The sequence below is a fragment of the Enhydra lutris genome, unplaced genomic scaffold (genome assembly GCF_002288905.1).
Source record: "Enhydra lutris kenyoni isolate GAN:26980312 unplaced genomic scaffold, ASM228890v2 scaffoldscaffold19, whole genome shotgun sequence".
Classification (NCBI taxonomy): domain Eukaryota; kingdom Metazoa; phylum Chordata; class Mammalia; order Carnivora; family Mustelidae; genus Enhydra; species Enhydra lutris.
In genome coordinates, this window is record NW_019154103.1 from 412,881 (window position 1) to 431,547 (window position 18,667).

At 36.7% G+C, this 18,667-nt stretch overlaps 1 protein-coding gene across 3 annotated transcripts in view; it reads left to right on the forward strand.

Annotated features, from left to right (window-relative positions):
- The window catches only part of LOC111148393 (UTP15, small subunit processome component), a 19,409-nt gene extending 1,197 nt beyond the window's left edge, over positions 1-18,212 (forward strand). For 2 of the 3 annotated variants that reach the window (XM_022504911.1, XM_022504910.1), the window contains exons 2-13: positions 2,816-2,968; positions 3,838-3,930; positions 4,029-4,213; positions 5,343-5,521; positions 6,284-6,409; positions 9,051-9,186; positions 11,663-11,747; positions 12,433-12,582; positions 13,298-13,399; positions 13,792-13,925; positions 14,101-14,159; positions 15,097-18,212. In XM_022504911.1, coding sequence (XP_022360619.1) covers positions 2,879-2,968; positions 3,838-3,930; positions 4,029-4,213; positions 5,343-5,521; positions 6,284-6,409; positions 9,051-9,186; positions 11,663-11,747; positions 12,433-12,582; positions 13,298-13,399; positions 13,792-13,925; positions 14,101-14,159; positions 15,097-15,314 — 1,557 coding nt within the window. In that variant the 5' untranslated portion in view covers positions 2,816-2,878 and the 3' untranslated portion in view covers positions 15,315-18,212. Of the gene's footprint in view, positions 1-2,358; positions 2,969-3,837; positions 3,931-4,028; positions 4,214-5,342; positions 5,522-6,283; positions 6,410-9,050; positions 9,187-11,662; positions 11,748-12,432; positions 12,583-13,297; positions 13,400-13,791; positions 13,926-14,100; positions 14,160-15,096 lie in introns of those variants that run through there. The other variant, XM_022504912.1, reaches the window with a different exon arrangement.
- The last annotated feature ends 455 nt before the right edge of the window (positions 18,213-18,667 follow it).

Sequence of the window (18,667 nt, forward strand, 5' to 3'; positions counted from 1 at the left end):
CCTGCCTCTCTGCCTACTTGTGATCTCTGTCTGTCAAATAAATAAATAAAATATTTTAAAAATTAAAAAAATCTGTTTGAGCTCTTAGTACCCTGTACGTTATTTGTAGCATATATTTGCTATTTTGCTTTGTATTGTAGTATCTGTTATCAATCTGCTCTCAGTTTCTCCGGCTCTCTTCTCTCCCTGATCATCTTCTTCCTATTCATTTTCACATCATTTCTTGCCTCCACGCTTTTGTGTCATGTTCCCTTTCCCTCATCTCCAGTGCTGTCTCTCTCTTTAATCTGGCAAACCACTACTATTACTCCTCACTTGTTTTTTGTTTTTTTTTAAGATTTTATTTATTTGTGAGAGAGCGAGCGAGGTCACAAGCAGGGGGAGCCGAAGGCTGCGGGAGAATGCTTGGAACACCGCAAGGTGTTCCATGGTGTCTTGATTCCAGGACCCTTGGGATCATGACCCTGAGCCACCCAGGCACCCCTACCCCTCACTTGTAAACTTTAAGAGCTTTAAAGTGTTTCTCTCAAGGCAGAGTTATGTATTCCTTTGCCAATATTCTAGTAAGGGGTGGTTTTGTGTGTATTACAGTAAGGAATGGAGGCCCACACATTAGATTTGGCATGGTGACCATTTTCCTTGGGCAGCCAGTGAGCCTAGAATGGTTTTTACAAGTGAATATTTGCATTCTGATGATAGGAAGCACTAATCTTGAACCTAAAATAAGTGAAATGTTTTTCCCTTCATTCAAAAATCTCATTCTTTTTATTTATTCATAACTACAAAATTGTTCTCATAATTATTTGGGGGGTTTTGTTAGTGAAAAATTGAGATTTTTTTTTTTTGCTTGCTTGCTTGCTTGTAACTACATGATATTCTCCATTTTGCCTTTTGGTCTGCAAAACCTAAGATATTTATCATCTGGCCCCTTACAGAAAAAGTTTGTTGACTCTTGATGCGTAGCAGTGTTCATATTATAGACACCACTTGTGCCTTTAATTTTATATTTTTCTGTAGAACTCAGCACAGTGCCTACTTTCTTTCCCCAAGTTTTCTTTAAGCACTTAAAAAAAGTCTTCGTGATACGAAATGTTCAGTTTTGTGGGAAAAAGAGATTACAAATTCAGTGTTACTATGCACAGAGACAGAAGTATGCAGAATGAAGTAGGATTAGGAGTTGAGAGAAGTGTGGAGGATGTGATCCTTGAGTTGAGCTTTAAAAGATAAAAAGGAAGTGGGTATGTAGAGATCATTCCTGGCAAAGTGGATAAATGAGCAAAGACAGTGAGAGAAGTAAGAGAATAGTGTGTTAAAGGGAATAGCAAAGAGTGAAGCTGGAAAGGTTGGTAAGGGCCAGATCAGAAGCCTTGTTAAGGAGCTTGGACCTTTCTTTTCAGGCAGTGTTGTGCTTTGTGCTGGATATACTGGGTAGTTAGGTCTTGCTGATGTCTATTTAAAAGATGGATGAGGGGGTGCCTGGGTGGCTCAGCCGGTTAAGTGGCTGCCTTGGGCTCAGGTGGTGATCCCAGGATCCTGGGATCGAGTCCCGTATGAGGCTCCCTGCTCAGCGGAGAGCCCACTGCTCCCTCTCTCTCTGCCTGCCATTCTATTTGTGCTCGCTCTCTCTCTGTCAAATAAATGAATAAAATCTTTAAAAAAAAAAAAGATGGATGAGGGAGTCAAGGGCCCTTATACTGCACTATTTGTGTAGATGAGAAGATCTAAGGGCAGTGGAACTTGGTGGAGTGGGCGTGATGAAGTTTAAGGAGGTAAAATAGCAGATCTTGTTAACTATTTGGATGTTAAAAGTGAAGAGGAAGGACAAGTCAAGGCCGAGTCTTCTGCTGATCACCAACTAAAATGGAGAATATTGGAAGGCGTGAGGAGACTGTTTTACTCAACATTGTATTTCCAGAGCCTAAAACAGTGTCCTGTGCATTGTAGGTACTTGAATGAACAGAAAACTTTCCTTCCTTTTAATTGTTGATTGTTACATTTCATCAAAAGAACCTTTAGAGTATGTCATACCTATTTATTTTGGTAATAACTTCAAGCTTTTTGGAATAGATGATGAGTTGGACCACTGATAAAATGAATCTCTTTCACAGTTGAATAGTCCTGGAGAGACATTTTGGCTTAATACCATGTCAGTTAAAAGTTTAAATTTATTTTTATCCTGTTCTGTCATTTAAATTGGGAATTTAATTTCAGAATTGCTTTATTCTTATTTTTCTTACTGTTTAAACTTTTAAAAGTTAATTTTTATTTTAAGCTTTTACATTTAAACTTCTGCATCAGAATATTAGCTTTTAATTTTATTTTAAGCTTTTAAATTTAATTTTTAGAATATTTGCCTTGTTTTCCTTCTTGGTATTTCTCAGGCTTTCAGGAAGTCAAGACCCTACACTATGTTCGTATAGATTAAATGTCATCCTAAATTTAGTTTCAGGAAACTTGTATTTGCACTTTTATCTTAATGTTTTCTGTTGTTCATTAATAAACATAAGCCAGTGGACTTCTGCTTTGGCTGCTGGATGGCTGAGCCAGATTTATTTCCATGTGTTGTAAATTGGTTAGTTAGATGTGAGAACATTTGTGTACAGCCTCTGTGTATAGCTGAGTAGATGGTGCAGTCTGGTAGCCCTGTCTGTATTCTTCCTAATTCCTTTAGATTGTCACTTCTGTGTTAGAATTAGATGATTTATTGGTCACTAATCTGTAAGCTGCCGCACAGTCTTTTGAAAAGACACAGCGTGAAAGTGGAACTATACAGGTTGAAGAAAAATATGTGTATATAAAATATTTTCTTTTTCAGACATAAAGCAGAGTCACTATAATTATTTGTAACATCAATTTAACAGTTTAATTATATGAAATTATGGCTGGTTATAAGCCTGCAGCTATTCAGACATATCCTGTACTCGGTGAAAAAATCACCCAAGACACACTGTACTGGAACAACTATAAGGTAAGTGTAGATGGTAATGAGTGGTTTGCATTTATGCTTATTTCCCCAGCATATGTTATATTTTGGATACTCTAGTAGAGAACTAATAACTAAAAAGAATCTATCAACAGTTTACAGTTTGGGTGGAAAATTTGATATCTGATATTTTTTCTTGGATGTTTCAAATTAAAAGTCCATGCTTCTGGGGCACCTGGGTGGCTCAGTTGTTAAGTGTCTGCCTTCGGCTCAGGTCGTGATCCTGGGGTCCTGGGATTGAGCCCTGCGTGGCGCTCTCTGCTCTGTAGGAAGCTTCTCCCTCTGACGCTCCCCCTGCTTGTGTTCCCTCTCTCACTGTGTCTCTGTCAAATGAATAAAATCTTTAAAAAAAAAAAAAAAAGGCCATGGTGCTTAAGGATTTTAATCATACAAGTGCCTACCAAAATATAGATGATTAATGAATGCCAAATAAGATAGATTTTTACATTTTTCAATTATGCAAGATTTTTTTTTGCCTGTCTAAAACTAAGAAAGCTGTGATGCAGAATTAGTTCTTCTAGACTACAAAGGCTTAAAAGTGATTTTCCTTTTAAATGAACAATTAAAAAATGAAAAAAGGGGCGCCTGGGTGGCTCGGTCAATTGGGCGTCTGCCCATATATTTGTTGTCATATATTTACTTACGGTCATATATTTATTTACTTTAGTGGCAACTAGGGAAATCTGGGTGATGGTATTTGAACCTTTTTGCTTTCTTTATACTTCTGTATTAAATACATCCTAGTAAATGTTATTAAGAACAAAGAGAAATGTCAGTAAGAAATTATGTAATGCTTCAAAGGTCTTACCAATTGTAACTGTTAATCCTTTGTATTATTTTTTATTTTCATCAAGACCCCTGTTCAAATCAAGGAGTTTGGTGCAGTGTCAAAAGTAGATTTTTCTCCACAGCCTCCATATAATTATGCTGTCACAGCTTCCTCAAGGGTAAATATAATGTTAAATTTCTTTTTCCTTTGTGTAGTTATATTTACTACTGATCTTGAGCCATTTGGTTAAATACTATGTTTTTTATCTTCTTGTAGATTCACATTTATGGCCGGTACTCTCAAGAACCTATAAAAACCTTTTCTCGATTTAAAGACACGGCGTACTGTGCTACTTTTCGTCAGGATGGTAGACTGCTTGTGGCCGGCAGTGAAGATGGTGGAGTTCAGCTTTTTGATATAAGTGGGAGAGCTCCCCTCAGGCAGTTTGAAGGTCATACTAAGTAAGAGCCAGAGTTTAAAATTTCTTTATTTTTTTATTTTTTTATGGAAGTATAAGTAACAAAACATTGTTAGTTTCAAGCATACATTGATATTTGTGTCTATTGCAAAATGATTATAGTAAGTCTCGTTAGCATCTGTCACCATACAGTTATAGACAGTTGGTTATTTTGTTGTTTCTTTTGTCATCGTAAACTTTTTTTTGTTTTGTTTTTTTGGGCTTTGACTAAAAGCATAGAGCTGTTCTGTAAAGATTATGTAGTAATGTATACTTTATATCCTGGTTGTTCTAAGACATAATCAAAAGTCCTGTGGCCAGTTTGATAGGACTCGTGAATTCCCTAGAATTATATGTGACATTTTAAGAAATGTATGTTTATCTAGGGAAATTTCCTATCTAATCAGGGAGTTCTATGACCAGTCGAGGTTATAAACCACTGATCTCACGCACCCTCACAGTTATAAATGAGAACTCTATAGGCTACACTACTTTTGAGGTTCTTATTTTGAAGTCAAGTTGGAAGGTTGATTTTTTTTTCTTTCTTCTTGAAGTTAATATTTTGCCGCTTGATAAATTAAATGACCAGGGTAGTTTTATATTATAATTTTATATCAAGATTACCTAGTTCATTGCTGAAGTTTCTGCTTATTTAAAATCTCAAGTGTTTTTTTTATAGTGTATTATCAGGATGGTCTTTCCCCATCAGCGAAACAATTAAAGTCTAACAAATTCGCTTAACATGATCCTACTTTTAATGGCAGGTCTTAGAATTTTGTAAGGAACTATCCATTTTGAAGTTTATTTAATTAAATGTACCTTTGCTCCAACATTTAGAACATTTACTTTTATTGAGCAGTTTTGTAGAATTGTTAACATATTATTAGAAAATGTAATTTTAAGGCTACTAATTGTCTTAACTTTATAAAGTAGGAGTATTTAGAATTTTAAATTGGCTTAGGAACAAATACCTGTTTTAAAGATTTTATCTCATAATTTCCTCCTACCATTACTCCCTGAAACTGAGCTGCTTTTTTTTTTGTTAGTTGGGGAAAAGGAGTGTTTTATGTTAAAAGATGCCAGACATACAGTTTTTTTCTTGCTTTTTAATACATTGATTCTTGATTTTTTAGAGCAGTTCATACAGTCGATTTTACAGCTGACAAATATCATGTGGTCTCTGGGGCTGATGATTATACAGTTAAATTATGGGATATTCCAAACTCCAAAGAAATTCTGACATTCAAAGAACATTCTGATTATGTGAGGTGTGGATGTGCTAGCAAACTGAACCCAGATCTGTTTGTAACAGGTTGGTGAACTGTTTTTCCCTCCTTAACTTGATAATTTAATTGTGATATAATTTGGTATTGCTTTGGGACTCTTGGGATAGAGCAGTTTTTAAAAAAATTTTATAAAGAGGGGCTGCCTGGGTGGCTCAGTGGGTTAAGCCTCTGCCTTCAGCTCAGGTCCTGATCTCAGGGTTCTGGGATCAAGTCCCACATCAGGCTCTCTGCTAGGCAGGGAGCCTGCCTCCTCCCCTCTCTCTCTCTCTCTCTCTCTACTTGTGATCTCTCTCTCTAAAAAAAAAAAAAAATTTATAAAGAAATATGTTTATCCAGTTGTTTTATTTTTTTTTTTCTTTTGGTGATTGTTTTTGCTGTCCTTCAAATGTTTTTGGAAGCATCAGGCTTCCCTGAAAACATGAGTGTCAGAACTATAATGGTTTTAGTATTCTGGTTTGCACAGAGCCTCTAGTGGCCAAGAAACAAAGATAATGCAGTGGAGTGTTTGTGGGTGTTTGTGCAGAGGTTCCCAGGTGATTCAGTAGTGACAATAGCTTGGATCTGAATAGTTTAAGATCCTGTATAATATAGTGTACTATATTATAGTATAATGCTTTTTCAGAAAACAGTTGTACCAGAGAGTTTGGAGGTACTGTATCTTCATGAACATACAGACGTGTCTTTAAAATTTCATCCTTTTCTCCTTTTAAAATTTATATTTGGATACAAACACACATATACTGAGTTTGAGTAATGAAACTCACATAATACAAAAATTGACATTTTAGGGTCATATGATCATACTGTGAAGATGTTTGATGCACGAACAAACAAGAGTGTGATCTCTGTTGAGCATGGGCAGCCAGTGGAAAGTGTCCTGCTTTTTCCCTCTGGAAGTCTTCTGGCATCAGCAGGTATTTTAAAAATTGCTTTATAGGGGCGCCTGGCTGGCTCAGTGGGTTGAGCCGCTGCCTTCGGCTCAGGTCATGATCTCAGGGTCCTGGGATCGAGCCCCGCGTCGGGCTCTCTTCTCAGCAGGGAGCCTGCTTCCTCTCCTCTCTCTCTGCCTGCTTGTGATCTCTCTCTGTCAAATAAATAAATAAAATCTTTAAAAAAAAAAAAAGTTGCTTTATAGGTGTACCTGGATGGCTTAGTCATTAAGTGTCTGCCTTCAGCTCAGGTCATGATCCCAGGGTCCTGGGATTGAGCCCCTCATCCGGCTCCCTGCTTGGCAGGAAGTCTGCTTCTCTCTCTCCCACTCCCCCTGCTTCTTTTCTCTCTCTCTTACTGTGTCTCTGTCAAGTAAATAAGTAAAATCTTTTTTAAAAAATTGCTTTGCTAGTATCTTTGGTCTTGAATTAGTTACTACTTTTATCAGTTACTTTTTGTAATTTAACACTCTGCCCTTGAATTGCATAACTAGGTTTTGTTCAACTGATAAGTAGAGCAGGCCAGCAGTTACTATTTACTGAGTACCTAATGTGAGCCAGATACTGTGCTATTATACACAGAAGGTAGTTCGTTTTCTCCCTATTTTGCAACTGAGGAAATAAATAAAAGTTAATTATTTTAACTAATTTTTCTAAGATAGAGTGACAGATCTGAAATCCTAGAACTTGAGAGCCTGCATTGTATATTTAACCAGAAATCTAGGTTGTATTCCTGGCATTCCTACCTAAGAGATCCGTGACAGCTTTTGAAAACACAGTTCTTTCCGTTCTAGAATCAGGCTTGTCTTTTTTTATGTCTCTTGATTGGAATGACATTACCCAACAAATAGCAGTTCTGGAGGAGGATATAATGTGGAATCAAAGGGTTCTTGATACATTTTTTCACCGAGTTGGAACTGAGGTATTTTTTTTTGTTATGTTGATCATAGAGCATTTTCAAAATTAGAAGGGAAGAAGTAAATTGGTTTTTTTCACTCATCAAGTCAAAATTAATGCATTGACAGTAGAATACATAGGTAGTATATATAATTTATAGCACATACATGGCTATGTGTGTAGCCTTTTTTTCCTTAATTTTAAAATCCAAATAGAGGGGTGTCTGGGTGGCTCAGTCATTAAGCGTCTCCCTTCGGCTCAGGTCATGATTCCAGGGTCCTAGAATCGAGCCCCACGTCGGGCTCCCTGCTCAGCAGGAAGCCTGCTTTCCCTCTCCACACCCCCTGCTTGTGTACCTGCTTTCGCTGTCTCTGTCAAATAAATAAAATCTTTAAAAAAAAAATCCCAATAGAAATTACCCTGTTTTATACTTTTTCCCCAGTACCTATTTAATTTCAAAATAAATTGATAACATTGCCAAATGTATCCATTTTTCTTGCTGTTATTTTGAGAAATGGAAATAAGTTCAAGTTGAACAGGGAGGATGGACACCTGTGTGCTAATCTCCACCGTGTCACTAGCTAATTGTATGACCTTGGGCAGTCCCTTCAGTCAACTCTTACAGACTTTGGAAATGAGAGTTGGGACAGGATCAGTTGTTTTATTTATTTATTTATTTATTTTTTAAAGATTTTATTTATTTATTTGATAGAGATCACAGGTAGGCAGAGAGGCAGGCAGAGAGAGGAGGAAGCAGGCTCCCCGCCGAGCAGAGAGCCCGATTCCGGACTCGATCCCAGGGCCCCAGGACCATGACCTGAGCCGAAGGCAGAGGCTTTAACCCACTGAGCCACCCAGGCGCCCCGGATCAGTTGTTTTAAACTATGCTCGCTTATGAGCTGCCACATGTGGTGAGACAGGGACTATGAATTGGCTTACAGGCCCACTTTCCTAGTCAGGATAGATGAGACCTTTGCTCCTCCCTCTCCAACTCATTCTTCTATTTTACCTTTAGACAATTGCTTAATATTTCATTGAAATAAAAGATGTGGGCGCCTGGGTGGCTCAGTTGGTTAAGCAACTGCCTTCGGCTCAGGTCAGGATCCTGGAGTCCTGGAATCAAGTCTCACATCAGGCTCCCTGCTCAGCGGGGAGTCTGCTTCTCCCTTTGACCTTCTTCCCTCATGTTCTGTCTCTCTCATGTTCTCTCTCTCTCAAATAAATAAATCTTAAAAAAAAAAAAAGAAAAGATGCCATATTAAAAGAATTCTTTTTAAACTCTTGGATTAAATTGCCTTTAAGGACCCTTCTAACTCTTAGAGTAAACATTATAGGGAAATTTTTCAGTTTTGTTTGGATTCACAAAATGTTTAGGAAATAGTTTATATTATTCATTTCCATAGTGACATAAAATTTCTTTTACGTGGTGATTTTATACAATTTTCTTAAACATTTTTGGTTATACTTTTTATTTTGCTAGGCAGTTCTGTGATCTTTACAAATATGCAAATATCTAATCACCAAAATAGTTCTTTGAGGTCGAAACTATTATTATTATTCTCAGTTACAAACTCAGTGACAGAGCCAGCATTGAAACCAGGCAGTTTTACTCTGGGACCCCTCACTTCACCTCCATGCTGTGCAGCGTTCAGTGAAAAATGCTTTTCAAATCTTTAAAATATTGAAAGTTGAGGCAGAATTTCAAACTAATGATTATTTCTTTTTGTAGGAGGCCGTTATCTTAAAATCTGGGACATGCTGAAAGGAGGACAGTTGCTAGTGTCTTTGAAAAATCATCATAAAACTGTGACATGTTTATATCTGAGCAGCTCTGGACAGAGGTTACTTTCTGGGTCACTGGACAGGTTAGCATTTTAATTTTCTTCCTTTATTATTACTAGTGTACATGTATTTACTGCTCGAGGAAATGAGTTATTTCTAAAGTATTTGTGTTAAAGTCAATGTTTTGTTAAATGATTTCTGTGAAAAAAAAATCTTTTCAGTTGAAAATAGTTTTGACCTTTTATTCACATATAGCAAACTTTTTTTCTCACCTAACGTAACTTAGTGTGTACTTATATACTTAAGGAATTTTATTCAACCATTTGAACATTAATCTTTTAAAATAGTCTGTGTCATTCCTTGTTTTCTTTAAAAATCTTTATTGTACATTTATATATTTAGAAATACTTATAATGAATGTATGTATATATTCTAGCTTTTTTTCAAATTTAAAACTTCATGTGAAAATTTCTATACATTTACGTGATTCAAATATTACTACTTTAAGTAGGTATTACTATTCTGTTAATGTTCTAAAACAGTGCTGTCCAACAGAAATGGTATGTGAGCTACATATGTAATTATAAATGTTTTAGTAGCCACATTAAAAAGGCAAAAAGAACTAGGCCATATAAATAATATATTTATTTAGTTCAGTGTATCTAAAATATCATTTCAGGGGTGCCTGAGTGGCTCAGTGGGTTAAGCTGCTGCCTTCGGCTTAGGTCATGATCTCAGGGTCCTGGGATCGAGTCCCGCATCGGGCTCTCTGCTCAGCGGGGAGCCTGCTTCCCTCCCTCTCTCTCTGCCTGCCTCTCTGTCTACTTGTGATCTCTCTCTGTCAAATAAATAAATAAAATCTTTAAAAAAAAATAAATAAAATAAAATATCATTTCAATACACAATGGATGTAAAAATTATTACCAAGAAACGAGAGACAAGCATCCAATACATGTCATGTGATACAGTAATAATATTTTATAGTGATTAAAGTGAAATATAGTTGGTTTAACAAAAAAGTATTTTTACCTCAGTTTTTAAATTAAAATTTAGATTAATTAGGGTGCCTGAGTGGCTCAGTGGGTTAAAGCCTCTGCCTTCGGCTCAGGTCATGATCCCAGGGTCCTGGGATCAAGCCCTGCATTGGGCTCTCTGCTCAGCAGGGAGCCTGCTTCCCACCCCCCCGCCCCCCGCTTTCTCTGCCTGCCTCTGTGCCTAATTGTGATCTCTGTCAAATAAATAAATAAAAGCTTAAAAAAATTTTTGGGTTAATTAAAGTCAAGTAAAATTTAAAATGTGGTTCTTCATTTTCACTGGCCACATTTCAAGTGCTTAGTAGCATGTGGCTAGAACTATGGCACAGTTCTAATATTTATTCATATTTATTTATTTTTGGTAATTTTATTTCCATATTTCCTATTTTCATTGTTAGAGTAGGCCTTGGTTTTTCAGTATGTTTGTTAAAAAGTATACATATTTTATGGGGCTCCAGTCCATTAAGCATCTGCCTTCAGCTCAGGTCATGATCCCAGGGTCCTGGGATTGAGTCCCGCATGGAGCTCCTTGCTTGTGGCGGGGGTCGGGGGGGCGGAGGGGTCTGCTTCTCCCTCTGCCTCTTTGCCTGCTTGTGCTCTCTCTTTGCTGACAAATAAATAAAATCCTTAAAAAAAAGTATACGCATTTTAAAAGTTAGAATATATTTTTAACACAAAGGAATTTATCATGTAAATCTGTAGCAGACTCTCTGAAGTGCTGTTACTAGGCAGTTTGGGGCTCCGTTTTTAGATGCGTCTCTCAAAAATCAAGTGTGAGTTGGCTCTCTTCACAGTAGTTGTCAACTCAGAGTGGATTTTGTTTCCCAGAGGACATGTGGCAATATCTGGAGACATTTTTGGTTGTTGTCACAAGTTGGGGGTGGAGTGCTGCTGGCATTCAGTACGTAGCAGTCAGGGATGCTGCTAAACTGCCTACCGCGCACAGAAAAGCCTCTGCAGCTAAAGTATCTGACCTGCAGTGTTAATCACTTGATGTTGAGAAACCCTGTGCTTTTGAATCCCAGTGTGCTTTGAAACCTTTCCTTATACTCCCAGGTTTCATTGTCAGGTGATAGTGGTTCATGGTCTGTGGTCTGGTGGCTAGTTGAATCTTTATATAAACATAGCTACTGCTATTAGTTCATTTTTTAAAAGAGATTCAGTGAGGGGCGCCTGGGTGGCTCAGTGGTTAAAGCCTCTGCCTTTGGCTCAGGTCATGATCCCAGGGTCCTGGGATCGAGTCCCGCATTCGGGCTCTCTGCTTGGCAGGGAGCCTGTCTCCTCCTCCTCTCTCTCTCTCTCTGCCTGCCTCTCTGCCTACTTGTGATCTGTCAAAAAAAAAAAAAAAAAAACTTAAAAAAAAAATTCAGTGATGAATTAGTTTGTAATTAATATTATTAATCATTATTTTTCTTCATTGCAGTGTAAATTTTAATATTTATACATTGAATTTCTAAAAAAATAGGAAGTTTACATTTTACACTCATTTCCTAGGTAATTTCTAACAGAGCTTTCTTTTCCTTAGGAAGGTGAAAGTATATAGCACGACTTCCTATAAAGTAGTCCACAGTTTTGATTACGCAGCTTCAATTTTGAGTCTTGCACTTGCAGTAAGTACTTCTAATTCTTTTTAAAGCTTTCACTACCCTTGTCTGTTAAACTGAAATGAAATTTTAGGGTTTATCTTTGTGTTTGAATAAATCTTACTTTATTCTTGCCGTATTAGTTAGTGGAGTTAAGACAATTTCTATTATATGACTTGTGCCAGTAATTTAGTATGAATTGAGATTTAGGTCTTGCTCACTTTAGGCATTGTTAACACTAAGGGCAGGATCTGGGGATGTCCACTGTCAAGTTTCACGAGCCATTGAAGAAGAGGATATTTGAATGCATCATACAGAAATTTGAATTAGAAGAGGAAAAACTTATTACAAATTATTTTCTTGGCAACATTGTGTAAAGTTATGCTATCACACAGTTCCTTTTCTAATAAGAGGATGCAGGAAAAAAATTAACGTAGAATTTTCCCAAAGCGTCATTAACTATATTATTATACAAACTGCTAGTGATAACTTATGCCAGGTATAACATGTTCCATCAGTATAATAGTATTCTGGTGGAAAAAGTGATTTATCTAACTTTCTGCATGGATTGTTGTTAGGCAGAGTATCTGATTGAAACTCTTGGTGAAGGTTTGGATAAGCAGAAAACATGTTATAAATGGTGTTTTGAGGAAAAACTAGGGCAAATGATGGGTTAGGAATAGACTAACTTATTTTTCTAATTGCTCCTTAGCATGAAGATGAAACAATAGTTGTAGGAATGACCAATGGAATACTGAGTGTTAAACATCGGAAATCTGAAGCAAAGAAGGATTCTCTTCCTAGGAGAAGAAGGCCTGCATATCGAACTTTTATTAAAGGAAAAAATTACATGAAACAAAGGGTATTTTCATATTTCTTATTTTTTTTTAGAAAATGTGGTTTGTTAGAGTAGCCAGCTCCAACCCTGCGTGTTACTAGAAAGTGTAGTTCACATGGGATTTAACTTTATTTTGCTTTTCTGTACCTTAATTCTCCTTGCAGATTGCTAGATTGGGGAATGATATTAATAAGTAATGGGGAATAAGGACTACTTTAATACCCTGAGTCATAACAATGTTACAGTATTTTACCATATTCAAAACAGTGTCTTTGATACACTCTCTGATTTGATCTCCTAAACAGCCCTGAACAGTAGTAGAGCCAGTTATGTCCCTGTATGGCATCTGAGAAGATGGAGATGCAAATAAGTTCTGGTCGATCCAGCATCTCATTACTGGTAGCCAGAGTCGTTGGGACTAGATATCAGTTTCTCCTGTCTTTGTTTTCTTTCTACTAAGTCATACTGCTTGCCATGTGAAGAGAATTGAAATGAGTAATGTTTGCCCAGCGTGAGGTACTGTGTGTCTGTTCTAAGTTAAATCATAGGAGAGTAAGAACACATTGATGTAGCAGATCATTTCATTTTCAGTTAGTCTGCATTCTGGACATATGCCCATTACTTATTACACTGTTCAGGGTCACCAAGGTATAAAAGTAATCCACAATGAAAAAATTCATTTTGAATGAAACTCTATACAGATACTGACTTTTCTTTATAAATTTACTTTGTCATACAGGACGACATTTTGATCAACAGGCCTTCAAAGAAACACCTAGAATTATATGACCGGGATCTGAAAAATTTCCGGGTCTCTAAGGCACTTGACAGAGTCCTTGAGGTGAGTGAGGAGCATGTATACATATATACAGTATGCTGTGTCTGTGAGTGAGTGAATGAGTGTGTTTTAATTAAGACTAATTTTTTAGAGCAGTTTTAGCTTTACAAAAATTGAGGGTAAGGTATAGAGATTTCCCATAGACTCTCTGCCCCCACACATGCATAGCCTCCCCTGTTATCAATACCCCACCACAGTGGTGCATTTGTTAGAGTTGATGAACCTACAAGGAGCATATTTTTACAAAAATCATTTTATTACTTACCATGTGCCTTACTGTGACTCAAAACTGTAAGGATATAAACCTATTTAAATTTGGTAATTGTCAGTTCCAAGACTATGATTTTTTCCTGTGCTGTCTTATCTGTTTATATTGACTCTGAAAATTTTTCTAGCCCAGTTGTACAATAAAGACACCCGAGATTACAGTTTCCATCATAAAGGAGCTAAATCGAAGAGGAGTCCTTGCAAATGCCCTTGCAGGTCGGGATGAAAAGGAAATCAGTCGTGTTCTTAATTTTTTGATACGGTATGTTTTATGTCTATGAAACACATATATCTTGCATCTGAACTTCTTTATCTCAAATGAGAGGCATTTACTTTTAGATTGACCTTTATAGAGAACTGATGGAAAAATTCAGTAAATCTGTTTTAAGGATTTTTTTCAAGTTGGCAAGTTTCAGTAAACAAATTTTGTTTCGTAGGAATCTGTCTCAGCCAAGATTTGCCCCTGTTTTGATCAATGCTGCTGAAATAATTATTGGTAAGTAGTTGTTAAAACGTGAAAAGTCCGGGGTACCTGGGTTGCTTAGTTGATTAAGCCTCTGTAAGCTCAGGTCATGATCCTGGGGTCCTGGGGTCCTGGGATCAAGCCCTGCATTAGCCTCTGCTCATCGGGAAGTCTGGTTTTCCCTCTCTCTCTGCCATTCCTCCCCGCTCTGGTGCTCTCTTGCTTGCATGTTCTCTCTCTCAAATAAATAAATGAAACCTTTGGGGGAGAAAAAAACTGGGATGCCTGGTGACTAAGTTGGTTAAGTGACTGCCCTTTGGCTTGGGTCATGATCCCAGAGTCCCATAATTGAGACATCAGACTGTCCGCATTGTGGGAGCCTGGTTGTCCCTCTCTCTACCACTCCCCCTGCTTGTACTTTCTCTCTATCAAATAAATAAAATCCTTTTAAAAAAAACCCCAAAAAACAAAAAACCTTGAAAAATCCAAGTGTGATATAACAGAGATGTCAAATAATGAAATCAAATAGATCACAGTACTTTGTTTTCATCAGTTCTCCAGTAGCAGTTGTAAAGAAAACAATCACATAAATCATAGCATTTTAAGGGAAGTAAAACGTTTACAGTAGCTCAACTCTGAATTGCTGAGATCAGAGTTATTGTAATTAAACAACTTTTGCTTAGGCATCTACAATGACCATGCTTTTTTTTTTTTTAAACAGACCATGACTATTTTTTAAGGGGAAAATTAAAGTAGGTCAGGAACTCCACACTGTACTTTCTGTAATTATTTCTTTTTGAAATACATTTATCCAGATGGATTGTTTCTTTTTTGTAAATCACAAATCGTAAAATAAGTACAGATTTTTCAATGTATTTATAGTGAATATTTTTATACTTTTGTAACTACTGCTGTTCCTTTATTGTTTACAAAGATACTTCTAGTTAATGTGTTTTCTCTCTCTTTCTAGATATCTATCTTCCTGTGATTGGTCAATCACCTGTAGTCGATAAAAAGTTTTTGTTACTTCAAGGACTTGTAGAAAAAGAGATTGATTACCAAAGAGAACTACTAGAAACCTTGGGGATGATGGATATGCTTTTTGCTACTATGACAAGGAAAGAAAGCACTTCAGTGCTACAGCATACATCTGATGGATTTCTAGAAAACAAGAAGATGGAATCATAGTATCTGCTTAATGAGACCTATAAGAACAACTAACTTGAAATAGATTTGATTCTATTAACTATTGGAAAGAGAATCTCTTTCTGATACATTAAAAAACAAAAAAACTATTCACAGAAGCAGTTTTTTGGAAGAGATGAATATCTAGAATTGGAGAATAAGGACTTGTTTTAAGACGTGGTTTTCCATGTAATACTTTGAATTATTTCATGGTATCTTCGGCTAGAAGATCTCAGTTGTCTTGGTCATAGTATATTGTCCACCTTGGACAAAGTGATATTAATTTTAATACAGCAAAGTTCTGTATCAACATTTAGGTAGCCATTCAGAACTCTGGAATGGGTTTCAACTGGGAATGCTGCCAAAGGGACAGGGCTTTATTTTTTTATTTTTTCTCCTGGAAAAAACAAAATAACATCAACAAAAGAAATGGCAAAAGCAAATAAATTTTCTCTTCACTCTGATCACTGTGGGATTTCCATACCCTTGCTGATCTTGCCTCCCTCTCCTTGATGTTATCATTTATCCGAGGTCACGTGTTCTGCTTCCACTTGTAATGGGAGTGCATCGGCCCCAAATGTGACAAATCAGTGGCCAGCTTTGAACAGTTTAACTCTGAACTAGTTAGACATGTATTCAAAGAGTGTGCTGAGGCAGATTTGATACCTGAAAATTGTACTCTCCCTTCCAGTGTTTTTCTTCATTACTTTAATCTTGACCGTCCTCATCAGAACAAGGTCTACATACAGGTAGACCTTATTGGACCATGTTTCTTTTCCTTTTTGAGATGCAGCTTTTCTACTCAGTTTTCAACTTGCTTCAGGTCAGAGGAGTGATAAAATTTGCCATTTTTCTCATAATAAATAGCCTTTCAACCTAGTATACATATGGTTGGAGCTTATCTTATAGCTCCCTACCCTTCTGTAAACCATTTTCTGTAATCTGTATTTAGGTTTTGTTTCTCTAATCTCCATAATCATCTTGTGTTTTAGAACTGGAAGCTAGAGTAGCTTGTTTTGAAAAATAGTTGTTTTTTTTAAAGGACAATATAAGTCATTTTTATAAAGATATTCTTATTTTCTTCTTATCTTTCTGAGATGTATGAATTCCTGATGGATAGTCACTGGTTACTGACTGTTAGGTCACTGATTTCACACTTGCTACCTATCCCAACTTCTCCCAATTCCTATTCCGCCTCAAGTAGTTAATTATCTAAGGAAACATTGCTTGTGGTAGAAGAACCCTTAGTGAAAGGGAGATTCTGTAATGAGAATCTCCTCTTAAAATTCATTTCTGTGAATTTAGATTTCTTTTTAAGGCAGAAAAAAATATTTCTGTGGTCTGGAAAGGGCATGTGCTCAAAAATAGGGTCCAGTTTCCCTTTTCTAAATTGATTTATGCAAACCTACAGCACAGTGGCTTATAAGAAACTAGGAGTTTGCTTCCATGAGTAATTATGAGATTAGAGACAGAAACTTGGTCTTCATGTTGAAAATGTTAATTTATTTAAATAAATTCTGTATTTAAAAGCTTTTGAAAATATTTAACTTTGTAAGTATGCTGGTAATTTGTATACTAGTAAAAATTAGAAGTTGAAATTCTGTCTAAAACTGGCTGCCATCAAGTGTGTAACATGTGACAAGGGTTTTCCCATACATTATTTTATTCGATTCTCATCACAGCTCTCCATTGTTGGTGTTCTCATTTAATGCTGAATTAACTACAGTGATAAGCCCACACTTGAATTCCCCAAACTTGAGTTCTTCCTCATCCTGGCACTGGGAGTGGCCTGCCTTCTGGGGCAAAACCTAGTACTTCTCTTTAACAGGACTTCATTGAAGCGAGGCTCCGTTGCTCAGGGGTTAGAGCACTGGTCTCATAACAGGACTTCATTGAGTGCTGTAGTTCTTGGATGAAATCTAGAATGAAGACGAATTTTCAAAAAGGTTATGCAACTCTCAACTCTTCATGGTAATTTCAAGAATAGTTTTTATATTCATTGGGACAAACTGGTATTTGTTATTTAAAGTATGTAAACACAATTGGGATATTAGGCATATGATGGTATGTAACATTGGTTTTTGGATTCTAATTTAAAATGGCTAAGAGATTTTAAGACTTCTGAATTTTAGTTGAAAGTATTTTTAAAATGTTACTAAGCCTGTAAAAATATTGACCTGTTCCAGAGAATTTAGGAACTCAATGTACATTTAATTTATTACATGTATAAGAGTTAAGTACTTGGGAAGGTTTTGCTTGTTCGATTAAGCATTTGAAGTGCTATTTAGAAGAAAAATATTTTAAGCATATAAATTTTGTTAAGTTGTTTAAAGGAATTTGGGTTATAAGTGGGTTTGTTTAAAGAAATTTAAAATTTAGTGTATTCAACTGAAATTTACTCTATCAAACATGAATTAAAGGCCCCCTTGAAAGTGATTATAAAATGTACTAGTTTTATGGTTGGAATATCTATAAGTTAAACCTAAAGCCTTAAGGAAAATTTTCAAAAGCTAAACATAACAAGTAACTATAAATTGTCTTTCCTATGAACAAAATATTCACCTCAGACACGAAGACACTTACTGGTGACTAGGTTCCATGCCTGGTTCCCCTGACCGCAGTGAACTAGACTAGGGGCGGTATATCTGGCTCAAGCCCTGTCTAAGCTGGGAGATGTAACTGGGAATTGGATTATCAGCAGATAAAGCTGCAGGGAGAAAGAAGAAGGAAACCTAAGTCAAGAGAAAATAAGCAAGGCAAGGCCATCCTTCCTCAGCAGGTGAGGCTGGAGAAGAGAGAAACCATCATAGTTTGCAGCAGCTCTGGTTCCCTTCTGGTTATACCTTAGGAGTTCTCTCTGGGGTCCATGAGACTCTTTGGAATCCTCTAATAAATTCTTTTTGCTTAGATAAGTGTGAGTGGTTTCCTTTATTCACAGCCCAATAGCTCCAAAGACACATTCAATAATCCTGATACTTAACTGAGACACATACGAGAGGTTAGGGAATTGGTGATATTGCAATGAACAGTACAGACAAGATCCCTGTTCTCTTGGAACTAATATTCTTGGGAGAGGTAGAGTTCAGTTAACAAAAGATACTGCAGGTCTAATGGTATAAATGACAGAAAAACCAGGCAGAGGAGGGAGATGGGAAACTGTTTATTGGGGGTGAGTAGGTGGCTGGCAGTTTTAAGGAGAAGTGAGGGAGCGCCTCACTGGCGCTACAATTAGGCAAAGACCTCAAGGAAAGGAAATAAATATCAAATAAATATTTATCAAATAAATATCAAGGCTTACTGATATTTAGAAGATGGGGTGGAAAGACCCTGAGGCAGAAGTGTGCCTGGTGAGTTGA